The sequence below is a fragment of the Eublepharis macularius genome, chromosome 3 (genome assembly GCF_028583425.1).
Source record: "Eublepharis macularius isolate TG4126 chromosome 3, MPM_Emac_v1.0, whole genome shotgun sequence".
Taxonomy (NCBI): domain Eukaryota; kingdom Metazoa; phylum Chordata; class Lepidosauria; order Squamata; family Eublepharidae; genus Eublepharis; species Eublepharis macularius.
This window is the reverse complement of record NC_072792.1, coordinates 63,313,517-63,328,573: the sequence shown is the minus strand read 5'-3', so window position 1 is coordinate 63,328,573 and position 15,057 is coordinate 63,313,517. Positions and strand designations below refer to the sequence as shown.

At 40.6% G+C, this 15,057-nt stretch overlaps 1 protein-coding gene across 2 annotated transcripts in view; it reads right to left on the bottom strand.

The window, feature by feature from the left end:
- Positions 1-725: 725 nt before the first annotated feature.
- STS (steroid sulfatase) overlaps positions 726-15,057 on the bottom strand; it is a 183,065-nt gene continuing 168,733 nt past the window's right edge. For both annotated transcript variants that reach the window (XM_054973193.1, XM_054973194.1), the window contains exon 10: positions 726-5,068. In XM_054973193.1, the coding sequence (XP_054829168.1) occupies positions 4,689-5,068 (380 nt within the window). In that variant the 3' untranslated portion in view covers positions 726-4,688. The remainder of the gene's footprint in view (positions 5,069-15,057) is intronic.

Genomic DNA, 15,057 nt, shown 5'->3' with positions numbered 1-15,057 from the left:
GACACTGGGCTTTTAATGTAAGTTGCTTGGGGGTACTGAACTGGTGAAGGAAAAGAATTGCATGGGATATGACAAGAATTGTTTTAGAACTGATAGAACTTGCTGTATAGTTCAGTGATTGTTTATTTAAATTTCAAAGGGAGTAAGTGAAATAGAATCTGTTGCATACACACTTCATATGAATGCAGTTGCTTGGGCTTTAGGGAAACACTTTTGTCGTTGTCATGAATTCCCAGAGAGAACAGAATGCCATCTAGCTTCCAGGGACTCTGTTCATGACAGTTTCTCATTGAAAGATAATCAAAGAGGGCTGTCATTTAGCCACATAAATCTCACAACCTCCAAGAGGATCGCCATTTATTTTTAGCAATCATCAAAATGAAGATGGCTGGAACACCAAGATGGTCCTTCGGCAAAGTAATACATTTCTTAAAAGCCTAGTGAAAGATGACATGACAATGAATTGCTGCACTTTTCATATGTAGCTGACAGAGAGGGGCTAAAGCCTGGATTTCCTATTCCTAACAATCTCTCTGGAACTTAAACACTTATGTGGACAAGGACATTAATCAAACGTTCCCAATGTGGTATCTGAGATCAGCTCTTGCGCAGGCACTGGCAAATGGCAATAAATGGTGTGTTAGTTTTCTTAACCTCCATTACATGCCTTTATAAAAAAGAAACTACAAGAGATAAAGAAATACTTGCACACGTAAAACCCTTTTAGAAATTATTTTTATTCCTGTCGAACCAGACACTTAATTTTCACTCTCTCACCTTTTTAAAAATTTAACAATGATGAACACTGAAACACATCAGCTTTATTTCCTACCAAGCTAACTTGTTTGTATTTAAAATTTCAAGTAGCATCTGCTGTAATTCTTTTATTATAAACATTGCCAGACACCATAAATCCATTTCAGTTGTTTTTAAAATCATTAAAACAACAAACGGCACTATAAATTCATTATAAAGGGTGCTATAAATTCATTAATTTCACAATGCCTTCCAACCCATGGAAATGATGATAAATATTATTTATTGGGAGAAAAATTCAGAATCATGGAAGAAAAACTGAGTCATTTTAAATAACAAACATTTCTGAGACCTTTTCAAAATTCTGTTAGAAAAACTGCCACTCTCTTGGCTGAGCTAGCTCATTGGAGGAGTAGTGTGCCTCTTTCCAAATGAAAGAAGGAAGCAAGAAATAGGATCTGTATCAAAGCATCTACTCAGAGATGACCATGTCTTTCAATAAACAGAAAGACTACTGAGTATAGCATAATTTGCATAGCACCTCAGGGAACTAGTACTCTCTTTCCAGCCAGTTTTGGGATAGAATTCTACAGCCTGTTCAGGATGAGTGGTGAACAGATTTTGGAAACCAACATATTGATAATACAACACAGTTTTTAAAATCCTGTTTATATCACACTACTGCTCACATACAGCTACATTTTGTTTTTATTTTTTAACAACTGGATATTCTTATGTCCAATCAAGTTGACGTTCGAAGACTATGGGCCCTCCTTGCTGGCTTCAATAAGAACGTAGGGTTTCCTGATAAATACAGTTTCATTGTTTACTCTTGTAAGATGTAAGCACAACAAAAAAGTAGTATGCTGTAATTTTGAATGGCTAATGCATCTCTATATGCATAGACAACAGTGACAAAGCACTGATAGTACTAGCAACAAATATAAGAAACAACTTGGCTAAATATATGATTAAACAAAGTACACAGGAGACCAAATCCAATTGACAATTTTTTTTCATCAGTGGTCGTACAAATAATTCATATTTGCTACTGATAAATTCCTTTGTCATACCAATGCTACTGTAATTATTTTTCAAAATCCGGTTGGACACTAGTTGAAATCTCTGGAAAAACAGTGATGAAACTAGGAAGTATGTAATTTCTTACATCAGACAAAAGTGAAATAATAGACTGGAAGTTTTGAGGAGAAAAATGTTTCCTGTTCAAAATGATGCTTAAAACCACAACATGGAAATAGTAGGAATAAAAGAGCAGCTTACTGGAAAGACAAAAGTATATCTGGTCCAGCATTGGCAGAAGCTCATCCGATGCAAATCAAAAACCCAAAAGCAAAATGTAAAGGCAACAACTCTTCTTGGCAATTTCCCCATAGCAACTGATTTTCAGAGTTACACTGCCTCTAAATGTGGAGATTCAACTTAGCCGTTATTAATAACCATTGATAGGCCTGTCGTCCATAACTTTGTCTAATCCCTTTTAAAAATACTCAATGCTTACAAAGATTGGTTGATTCCAATCAACATGTGAGCATGTTTCTCTTTTCAGTTTTTGGCAACATGCACCTCTCCACCAACTCTTTTTTTCCCCTGCAGCTCAGTTTCTGCCTCCTCTTTTCATCATCCTTCTGCTTGGCCTTCAGCTAATGGCAAGCAAGTACCCCACCTGTCTGTCCCATCTCTCTGTAAATTAGGGGAGCTCAGTAAACCACTGGCAGAGACTTTCTTAATGGCTGCTGTAAATGCAGATCATTTAGTGTACTCAGGGCTCATTTCGAGGAGGAACGCACAGGAATGCAGTTCCGGCAGTTCCCCAAAGAGGTCACATGTCAGGTGGCCCTGCCCACCTCACTCTCGGCCATTTTGGGCCCATTTCAGCCTGGATTGGGGCCGAAACGGCCCAGATCAGGCCTCTGATGGGTGGTGGATCACTCTCCCACTTAGCAGTGGCCTGATCCTGACCATTTTGGGCCCCCTTTCAGCCATTTTCAGCCCCTTTTTGCCATTTTACCCAATTTCAGCCCTGAATGGCCAGGATTGGGTCCAAAACAGCCAGGATAGGTGATGTCAGGGGGTGTGGCATATGCAAATCAGTTATGTTAATGACACACTTCCGGTGATGGCAAGGGGTGTGGCATATGCTAATGAGTTATGTTAATGAATTATGCTAATGAGTTCCTCCAGCTCTTTTTCTACGAAATGACCCGAGTGTACTGCAAAAAATATTGACCAATTAGCTGTCTTATACAAGTTTTTTTCAAAACTTATTTATTAATTTTGTTCATCCTGTTCTTATTTGTATAGTCTGATTAGCAATGCTATTTTGGTCATGTGATGGTATTTATAGTTCAGTAAACTATTATTGCTCTGAACTGAATAGCCCAGGCAACCCTAATCTCATCAGATCTTGGAAGCTAAGCAGGGTTGGCCTTGGTTAGTAAATGGATCCAAGACCACCAAGGGATGCTATGCAGAGGCAGGCCACAACAAACCACCTAGCTTCTTGCCTTGAAAAAACCAGCAGGGGTTGCCATAAGTCAGCTATGACTCGATAGAACTTTCTATCAAATTATTATTGTTTCTTTAACTAATGCTCACTTCTATATATACCTCTTTAGAACTAAGTCCCACTGACCTCAGTAACTTCTAACTAAATGCATAAGATTGGGCATTAACAGAGCAATTCTAAGGAGAGTTACCCCCTTCTAAGTCCACTGAAGTCAATTAGCTTAGAAGGGTGTTACTTTAACTCCAAAAGACCAGCTCCAAAGGTCAAAATACTATTCAAAAAGCTGAATAATTATAGTTAATTGGTGAGATGTGTGTAACAAGCTGTTTGGCACTGTGTACAAACAATTGACTAAAACGATTGTTTCTTAACCATCCTATGATACAAACTGCTTCTTGTGACAAATGATTATATAGTACCATAAAATCACAAAATCAATATTATCCTAACTTTATTTTAAGACATTAGTGAGTTATTAATACCCTTCAGTAAATTGTATTGGCAGTTAGGAGGAATGCATATTTCCTAACAAAACAGTAATGATACTGGATATTATTCAACCATTTGTTGGTAACTTGCACTTGATCCCACTAACAGCCATGGCGTGTGTATAACAGGAGAAGAAACTTCGAATGGCTTTCCTCCATAGCAGGTGGAAGGCAGTTCAGCCACAACAGAGCCAGCTTTGTTAATCCTTTGCACCCAATACTTGATGACAACCAGACCTAAGAGCAATACAGATGGCCTCTGAATGGATCCCAAGAGCAGCACAACATGAATGCCTACACACAATAGGGGTTTCTTCATACTTGAGGGAATGCGGAGGTCTGCAGGATGAAATGTTGAGTGCAGATTAGTGCTGAAGGTGAAAGGGGCAGCAGGGGGCGGGGCAGAACTGGTCTGCTCAAACCCCTGAGAATGTAAAGTTTCTTGTAAGGCAAATTTTTCAAGAGTTCAAATCGCCACGTTGTTTCCCTCCCATGTCATTTCATTGACAGCCATCTTGTTTTAAGATGAATAGCAATTGGTACGCTGTAACTTGCAATTCAGAGGATGCCATTTTAGGTCACGCATGTATGCTGAGGACTAGTCTCTGTTCATGGACAATTGTTAATTATTTTGTGCTGTACATACCTCTTGGATATGGAATACTGTACTAAGAAAACTGCCAGTCTAAAGTTAGTTAAAAGAAAGGCAGGAATATTTTGCATTTGATTAATTAAATAAAAATGCATGTATGAATAAAGTATGGTTACTATGATTTGCAAACATTCATGAAATATTTTATTGCAAACTTATGATATGCCTGTGAATTATATCACTACGGTGTAACTCTTTACAGGTTCAGGAAATACTCTGTTTGCAGAAGGTATAAAATCATGTGTGTGGTTACATGTTTGTAACCTCAGGCTTCTGGCACATTCTTGTTTTCTTCCATCTCATGATCACAGTAGCAAAACTCCAGAAAGGAAGAGCAACATGGCTGAAGCCAAGGTTTCCATAGAACATTGTCCCAAGACAACTGGTTGGGAACAGTGGGAAGGGACATGGTATGGTTGTTTACTGCTTGTTGGATGACATGAATGATTTCATAGAACTGACTCTCTGTTTCTGGCGTCAGTGAGTTTTTTTCTTCTGGGTCTTTGGAAAGATCAAACAGTAATGGTGGATCATGGTATGTGACAAAATCACCTTGACAAAAGCACACATGATAATCATAGCAGCCACTGGACTCTTCTGGACTGAAATTTGGAGTGAAGAAAAACACCTTCCAGATGGAATTACCTGAAAGAAACAAAAATGACTTCAGAGGATATATCATTTAACTGTAGGGTTCCAACTTTTAACGTTCTTTTCAATAATCTTCCTCTAGCATGAAAACTGTTTTATATGAAATTCAGAAGAGGTACCTACAGTAGGCTAGTCATGCATGAATAATGAGAATCAGAGTACTGTAGACATTCGAGTGTCAGACTAGAATCTGGGACACCCAAGTTCAAATCCCCACTCTGCCATAGAAGCTTTCTGGGTGAATTTGGGCCAGTCACATACTCTCAGACTAACCTATCTGTGACACAGTTCTTCCCAAGGCATCAAAGACAAGGCACTCTTGCTACTGCTATAAGCAGCCCTGGTAGCTCATCCCCAGCCTCACCACTGTTGTGCGTGCTTCCAGTTTCCCTGGTGCCAACTCCACTTGTGACCCCTCCCTAGAATCATGCTGGGTCTTCTTCCCTGTCCAGCCTGATCTCTGGCCACTTCTTTGAGGAAGGAGGTGAGGGAATGGAGTAGGCTGGATGACTCCTCCACTCTGCTCTGCCTGCCTGCCTGGTGGTGTCACAACCTCCCTTCTGGTCGGGCCATTGGGAGAGTTGCAATGGCACTCAGGCTCCGTAGGCTTGCCTCTGGGCGCCATAGTGCCAGAAACTGTGCTGACAGTCATCCTAGTAGGGGTTATACTGCCACATTACCTTACAAGGTTGTTGTGTGAGGATAAATGGATAACAGGGGAACTATGTGGACTACTTTGGGTCCCTGTTGGGGAAGGGGGGTATAAATAAAGTAAATAAATGAGGTGTGTGTATCAAAGCAACTAAATAAAGGAGTCAGCAATATGTTTACTGCAACAAAATGTCAATAGTTGTCAGTGTGAAGCTAGAACATTTTGTTATTTCTTTTCTAAAGGACTTCAGTAATATGGTTGCTTAGTAGATTTCTGTGCTCTCAGTTTCAGACTTTGGTGGTAAATTAAAAGATGCTGAAGAAGAGTTATCTTATTCCGTAATGATATAAAACTCAAGCTAGTCCTGTAGACTGCTTATACAGTCCCTTTTCATATCTCTCACAAATCTGCTTTACATGATGCTACTTGGAAAGAATGGAAGCATTTCAAAAAGGTTTCTGCATTTAACCATATGGTTATGTAATTTGATTATATTTATCCCTAGGTCTGACTCCAGGAAGACCAGAGCACATTACATAAGGATTCCAGGGAAGACTCCTATTCAGACCCTCTCAAGGGCTACCTTGACTTTGAGCAGTGGAAACCCATGCCTTCAGTCTATGCTCTGGCTAGACAATTGTTTTCTAATAGTTTTTAATATCTATATTAATTAAAATATACCTCTGATATTAGATGACTGTGTTTAATCAAACTGCTGAAGCTATGTTATAAATGTTGTATGTTATAAAGGATTGTTCTTTTTGTAATTATTTAGTTTAGGATTTTGTCCCAGGGTGGAGAATTCCAGCTAGTATTTGAAAGACCTATATGCCTACTGCCAGTAATATGATTGCGGGGACATTCTGGTTATACAGAACACAATGGAGACTCACAAACTGGCATCCCAAAAATCTTTTTTTTTTTTGATGCAACTAAATCTTCAATGTTTGAGATGCAAGTCACGTAATAGCCTCCTACTTTGCAATGGCCTGTGTTAGGCCTTTGTCTCTCTGCCTGCAATACTTCGACTAGTCATTATTGTGAAAGAGGGAGATAAGCAGAAATCTATCTCCTAGGAAAAATGGAAAAGCACAGCAGAAATTGTTGTCCAGCTGTCTGGGAACAGCAAAAGAAAGAACAAATCTCCATGGATTGAGAAAACTGATCCTCCAAATGATGAAATCCAAAAGATTTTGAGAACAGGTCTCATAATCTTGACAATGTACCATAACATTCTAAACTGGGACCTCTTTGAACAGTTTGTAAAACAGTCCATGCAACTTGATTAGTTTGTTGCTGTGTGAAGGTTCAGACGAGTGATGATCTTAACCATTCATAAATATAGGCATTAAACCACAGATTGCTGATTAATATCATTTATGAAATTCATGACATCTCCTGAACAAGTTGCTCCCACCCCCTTTTCTTTTCTGATGAAAAAGTAAGGACCCCTGAAAGCCTCTGTCAGCTGCTTTGATTGATGACATTTGTTAATTAGATTCAATGAATCTAGTTGTTATTGTATCCATATGGAATAATCTATATTTAGGTCTATGCTAGTAGACCTCTATCTCATAATATTAGCTTCTCTGGGAACTCATTTGCAATGGGACATGATTTAGCGCTTACTAGGTAAGGGAAAACATTCAGAACTCTTATTTTTAAAGGGATTTTATGATTTTTTGAACAATCTGTGAAGTCATTCTATTATTGTCTTAGAAGATTTAGAGGTGGGTTTGGAGCTGGTGATCCTTTAGTTCAGCTTCAATAGTTTAAAAGATTCAAGGGTCTGTGTGATGAAACAGTCTCATCAAGCCTCTTTTAATCACAGTGGGAGCTACCTAGCCTTCCTGGGTCTCCAGCTCAGTCAGGCTTCCCTTTTTCTGCCTCTGGGTTCTGCATCCTCTCTGGGTAAACTTTCTCTACTATTTCCACCTGAGTCCACTGGAACTGGGTCCCATCTGCTGCTACTGTTAGAGGTTCACTTGAAAATTCAATCAGGATAGGGATCACAGCTGCCCCTCCCTTTCCCTGTCTTGTTCAACAAGATCACTCAGGGTTTTGTGGTTCACAGAGATCAGTCAGAATGAGTTCAAAATGAAAAGAATTTTAATAAGAGAATAAACATTGTGCACATCCTTTGCAGGTGCCACATACCATGCAAGGATAAAAGAAACTGGGAATAAACCGCACATTCTCTTTCCTTGCCACTCACATACTCTGAATTATGTTAAAAGTAGATTGGACTATTTATTCTTGGAGTCATAAGCATTCAGAAATGATCAGATATCTTGGTTCCTTTGGCTGGGGTTTCCCCCTATTGTTTTAGCAACACATATTCAAAATGGAGTCCAGGCAGGGTTTTTTTCTGGGAAAAGAGGTGGTGGAACTCAGTGGGTTGCCCTCAGAGAAAATGGTCACATGGCTGGTGGCTCTGCCCCCTGATCTCCAGACAGAGGGGAGTTTAGATTGCCCTCAGCGCCGCTGAGTGGTGCGGAGGGCAATCGAAACTCCCCTCTGTCTGGAGATCAGGGGACGGGGCCACCAGCCATGTGACCATTTTCAAGAGGTTAAGGAACTCCGTTCCCCTGCATTCCCCCTGAAAAAAAACCCTGAGTCCAGGTATAAAGAATTGGATAATGGTTTAATCCTTCATGGTGAAACACAATGGCTTTGTCCAGGAATGTTTATTATCTCCCTTTGCCTACCACATGGGTCATCCTTTTCTCCTTGTCCAAAGGCAAAGGATACTCTCTCTGCTCCTGACCACTCAGGCTCTGTATTCTTAGGTGTGACTCTCTAGCTGTGAGTTGCCAGCTCCATGTTCTCACCAGGCCAGAGCCATCTTCAACATTCAAGAAAAGACTCATCCTCCTGTGTCTTACCTCTGCTAGTCAGCAAGGAGTCCCTTTTGGTTTCTAAGCTTGTACAGAGTGCAAACCCAATTATGGGAACTTTAACACAAAATCTAGGGTGTAATGCATTTCTCCACAAACTGTATGCTGGCGCAGGGAGACAGATGGTGTGGTACTCTCCCCGCAAGACAATTCCCTTATTCTTTCTCAAGATATCAGCTGTCACTAGCCCTAAGCCTATTTGCCCTCCACTTTGAATTCCTAGCATCTCCACTTCTGAATAACCATTTTAAATTAAAATCACAGTCCAATTGCCCAAAAATTTGCTTCTCAGAAGACAAAGAATAACTGATTGAAATTTTGCAGCAAGAAACTATGTCATTGCTGCTGCTACTACTACTGCTACTAGTAAAAATAATCTTAAATATTTGTTACATGCCTATAAAAACTGTGGTTCCCACCCAAAAGGTAACAATGTAATCATTAAAAAGGACAAAGGGAATTTTTTAAAAGTAAGTAAAAATCAAGTGTATGGTTATTGAAACAAATATTTCTTATATTACAGTGAAAAGCACAATACTCATTCTTCCAATTTCCCAACACAGTCAATAGATTAAAAGCTGGGTTTTACCCTTAGTTTTTTTAAGAGTTAGATTTTTAAGACAACGGATTGAATCCAGTAATCCATCAGCAGAAGTCATTGACAATGTGGATGTTTGCCCCATTCTCTTCCCTTAATAATTCTTTCTGACACAAGAGCATTGGTTTCCTGGGGTCACAGGGTTCAACTGGGACTAAAAGCCACATAGGTAAGGTATGAGATAAGAATGATATTGCCCCTTTCCCTTTTGTGTTAGTGGACTTATTCCAATAGAAGGAGGAATTTCATCCCCTTTCCTTTTCTTACAGCTCCTTGACTTGTGTGACGATTAATACCCGGAAATTCCTCCCAACTTTTCTGGGAGAGACTGCTGGCAGGAAGGAAATAAGACAAACATTCATACTTCTTGCACTGCAGACCCCTGAGTTCAACCCAATAATAATACTCATCACAGGGATTGTATTTAACACTGTAGGAGGCAGTTTTTTAACCATATATCATCCCTTAAAATATACCATCTGGGATAGTCATTGAGTGACAAACTAAATGGATTTATTGCTGTCTGGATGACTTACACTGCACTCACAATCAATAACCAATGTCGTCTGGGGGAAGTTGCTGGGGTGGGTGGCAGAAACTCTCTGGATGGCTCTTCAAACCTCTGCAAACGCAGAGGATGTTTCAAGTCTGAGACTGAATTGATTGTGCAAGCAACAAATCACACTTTCAAAATACAGACAGGGCCCTAATTTCACCAACAGGTATCAACATATTTACAAAGGTCACATATGTTGCCTTACAGAAACAAAGTCAATGACACTTCTTGCAAACAGTCTCTGATTAGCCTGCCTGGTGAACTCACTGGAATTTTAAAATTAACTATGAATCATACAAGATTGAGTAATTTTAGACTATGTTCAGTCAGTCATCGAGATATACAGATTGTCATGTACAGCTCTGCACTCTATGTACACATGTGGCAAATTGAAGAGGAGGACTGAAAATTTTGAAACTGTAGATTGGCTAGTGAGTGGGTTACATGTAAATTCTCTGCTTCCCTGCAAACAAGTGATTGTCAGGGGAGTTATTTGTGCAGTCAGATCCAATCCAGCACAGACAGAAGACACATGTACCAAATTAAGGTTTTTTTAAAATTTAAAGCAAAATCAAAAACCTTAGCCTTGTGTATTTGAATGTGTTGGACCTGATTCAGATGATCAGTCTCCTTGAATTATGAATGACTTTGATTAAAATATTCTAATCCACATATTGGACTACTCATACATAGGGGCTCTTCTTCAATGGTTAGAGGAATTCTCTATCCTATTATATAAAAGGCTAAGTGAATTCAAGACAACTCACTTGCTACCCTGGTGCACCTCCAGAGGACGCTGCTGTGGAAGGAAGCCCAGATGAGGCAGCCAGACCTCCAGAGAGTGCACCATGGCAGGAAGCCCAGGCCAGGCTCAGGCATGGAGCAGACGGCAATGCCAGCCTCCCGCCTTTACCCAGCTGGGATCAGGAGTAGAGCAGGTAGCAATGCCCACCCCCACTTCACCCAGCCAGAATCAGGAATTGAGCAGGTGGCAGTGCCCATCCCCTGCCTTCACCCAGCTGGGATCAGGAGCAAAGAAGGTGGCAATGCCTGCTCCCCCCTTCAACCAGCTGGGGTCAGGAGTGGAGGAGGTGACAATGCCTACCCCGGCCTTCACCCAGCTGGCATGAGGGGCAAAGCAGGTGGCAATGCCCACCCTCCACCTTCACCCAGCTAAAATCAGGAGGGGAGCAGGTGGCAATGCCCTTCACCTAGCTGGGAACAAGAGTTTAGCAGGTAGTAATGCCCACCCCCACCTTCACCCAGCTGTGATGAGGAGCAAAGCAGGTGGCAATGCCTGCCCTCCACCTTCACCCAGCTGGGATCAGGAGTGGAGCACATGGCAACGCTCGCTTGCCCTTCTCCTAGCTGGGATCAGGAGTGGAGCAGGAGGCAATGCCCATCCACTCTTCACCCACCTCAGATCAGGAGAAAAGCAGGTGGAAATGCCTGCTTCCCCCTTCATCTGCTGAGATCAGGAGTGGAGCAGGTGGCAATGCCCACCCCCTACTTCACCCAGCTGGTATCAGGAGCAGAGTAGGTGGTGATGCTCTAGGATTAATATGATGCTGAATTCCTTGTCCCTGCTCCCCAAATTTTCCTATTGGGATTCCAGGGTCAGTTGGCCATCCTAGTATTAACATAGAGCACTGCTCTATTCAAAACAGAACAAGAAATCTCTGTAATGTTCTTCTGAGCTGTACCCACAGCCAGAATACTGTGGATTCAAATGCAAAAATGGTTCAATATCCTTAAAATACCAGCTTTCAATTAAAAAAAAACACACGATTTTCTGTTTATAAATGCAGATTTGCACATCTTCCCATGCAAGCTCCCCTTCAGATATTACAATGGAACACAAAAGTAAGTTATTCTAAAATAAGCAGAGATTATGTTTGTATGGGAAGTTGAGAGGACTGCACATTAGAGTATCTTCTCATAACTTTTCTCATTAGGAGGCCTAAGGCTGCTACAAAAAGATATCCCCAGCCACTGAATTTCTGTACAATGGATTTCTCTGCTGTCCTTAGGTCCTTCTTCCCTCACTACCTAAGTCAGCCATGCTCTTTTTGAAGGCATCAAGGCTATGAACGCTCCACCCTAATACCAGTGCTACCTTTTGATCTCTCTCCTGGATGTGTTTACTTCCAGTAGAAAAGGCATAGGTAGGGACTCGGAGACACTAGTGAGTCCTTCACTGGATGGCATTTCACACTCCTTTATAGTTCACCGGTTTGTATGTGGTTTTTTTAAAAAAAGAGCTGGGTCTACCAACACATAGAGAGACAGCTTGATGTCTAATGAGCATCATTTCCTTGGTAGTCTCAGCTTTTTCTTTGAAATACAGGCAGCTATGAAATAGACAGAAAATGCCCTTGTGGAATCAAGGAAAACAGCAGAGAATTTGTAAAACGTCAAAAAGTCAAGGTAGAAGATAAGAGGCATGATAAGGAGTCAAATAAACTAGTTTGAAAAGGAGCCAAGCCTAATACAAAGCAAACAGCAATGAACTTGTGGACTCATACACTTCTGTTTTTCAGCAATATCATAATGCTTCTCTCTCTTGTGTCATCGCAAGACACTGTTCTGTTGCTTGAGAAAAGCAATGGAGCATTAATAGCTGCCTTTCTAATCATTATAGAAAAGTAAAATGCATTCGTTATATCCTGCATTAGTGGAATGACCAATATAATATTCTGTCAGACACAAAGAGCTGTCAGAGCTGTAATCTGTAAATTTGATGAACTGTTATAAGACCCGTCATTAAAAGGAAGAGTGTTCTCTGTACTTCTCTCGACTGGTATATAATCTCATTGTGCCAGAAGAGAGCTGCAAGGATTGAATTAATCTTCCAGCAATTAATAATCCCTTTGTTCTGGTAAAGTCCTGTAAGAGTAAAGCCTCATTAGTTACTGCAACTGTTAAATGTCATTCTTAAATGAAATCTGCAATCATAAAGAAAGAATAAGGCAATTTTAACACTTTGATTCCCTTCAGAGTCTTATGGCAGACTTCAGAAAATAGGGCTCTTTTCTGAGTAAGGCACATGATTCAATAACTTATTCATGGCACAGCTGTTCCATAAGCACTGTAAACAACTGTGTCATCTCCCTTCTGTCTGTGGGTATGAGGGTTGGGTAATCACTAGTACTTCAACACATGGCAATTCAAATGATTCAATACAGAATGTCACTCATAAGAGGTCTCCAGTGCAAACACTACTGATCCATGTTCAGGTCTAGGAAGCCATATAGTGCCGAAGTGCTGAAGAATTTTTAATGTTTTCAATTTAAGGTACTGTGAATGGTTTAGTATTGTCTGAGTGTTATGTGCCATCAAATTGTCTCCAACAAATGGCGACCCTATGAAGGAAAGACCTCCCTAATGTTCTATCATTAACCGACTTGCTCATATCCTGCAAACTGGAAGACATGGCATCTTTTATAAAAGTCAAGCTATCTCGTTTTAGGTCTTCCTCATTTTTTACTGCCTTCTACTTTTCCTAGTGTTATTGTCTTTTCCAGAGAATCTTGTCTTCTCATGATGTGACCAAAGCACAATAGCCTCATTTTTGTCATTTTAGCTTCTAGGGAAGATTCTGGCTTGATTTGATCTAGTGCCCAATTTTGTCTTTTTGGCTGTCCATGGTATCTGCAAAACTCTTCTCCAGCACCACATTTCAAATGAATCAATTTTTTCCTGTCAACTTTTTTCACTGTCCAACTTTCACATCCATATGTAGTAATGGGGAATACCATAGTTTGGATTATCTTGATCTTGGTTCCCAGATAGACATCTTTATCTTTAAGGATCTTCTCTAGCTCCCTCACAGCTGCTCTTCCAAGTCTCAATCTTCTTCTGATTTCTTCATTGCAGTCTCCCTTTTGGTTGATGATTGGGCCAAGGAATAGATAATCTTGAACAATTTCGATTTTCTCATTGTCACCTTTAAAATTGTGTAATTCCTCAGTAGTCGTTACTTTTGTCTTCTTGATGTTCAGCTGTAATCCTGCTTTGGCACTTTCTCCTTTAACTTTCAATGTATCACAATGACATAATTTGCTTAGTAGAAAATCCCACTGTGGAGTGGGTTTTCTGAACTCGGTGAGCTCAAGTTACTACAATGAGAGATGGAGGAAGGGCCATTCAACTTACTTTCTTTAACCTCTCATGCTTCCTGTTTTGGAGGGTCCCTGCTAAACCATGAGATTTTGGGAGGGGAAGGGAGACTGCTATGAGAAGAGGTAGACAATAAAATTTATTTCTACAAATTTGCCTCAGTTACGAACACAATAGATTCATCCTACAGTATCTAGACAATTTGTGAGGAAACTATACTGAATACAAGGGCCAAAAGAACAGACTGAAAGATTAATTAGCTTTAGTTCAAATTGGTTACGTTTAATGACGTTGGGCTTCATTTCTGTCTCTAGAGTAGAGATGGCCACGAACAGCAATACGAACTAAAAAAAAGCCACAAACAGCCCAATCAGCTGTTCACGAACAAGCTGTTTGTGAGGCCCCATTCTAAACAAACAGGTGGTCGTTGCAAGCCTCCTTCATTGTTGTTTGTCAAGCCAGACAATCTGACACCTGCAATCAATTCCCTTGGCAGGGACTGCCTGAACTCGGTCTGAACTTTTGCTGTTGCTCTGGAAACCCCAATCTAAGCCCAATTTAGCTTGATAGTCAGGTCTTCCTTTCAAGTGTGGAGCTCCAAATTTGTTACAAGGAAGCAAAGAGCAGGGGGGAGGGGAGCTCCCAGCTCTGGTTTTGCAGACAGTGAGGGAGAGACAGGGAGAGTGCATTGGAGCTTGAATTTTCTTTGTAAGTGGTGGGATAGGGATCTACCTCTTCAAGTTCCAGGGCTGCTGCCAGGCTTTGGGCCAAGCTATTATTTATTACTGGTACCTTTCCTGCTGCCTGCTCAGGTAGGGTTTCTGGGAGTGGTGTGGTAGGGATCTTGATTGTTGGAGGAGAGCCTGCTGGCCCCCCCCCAAACAACGAACATGTTCATGAACAGGTCATGTTCGACAATGTTCGTTGTTCATTGTTCATGGATGGCAACAAACAACGAACACCATGGTCGTTTTTTTCCTGTTTGTGCCCATGTCTACTCTAGAGTAGAGATTAACTTTTCTTAAGGCAATTAAGTTGCAATGGCAATCTGACATACTTAGAAAGGATACTCATTTACTCTTCATAATTGCCTGTTCACTAGTAAAAACATGTATACTCTCTATATTTTGTTACAACTGTTAGCTTGCTCACCATAAAGTT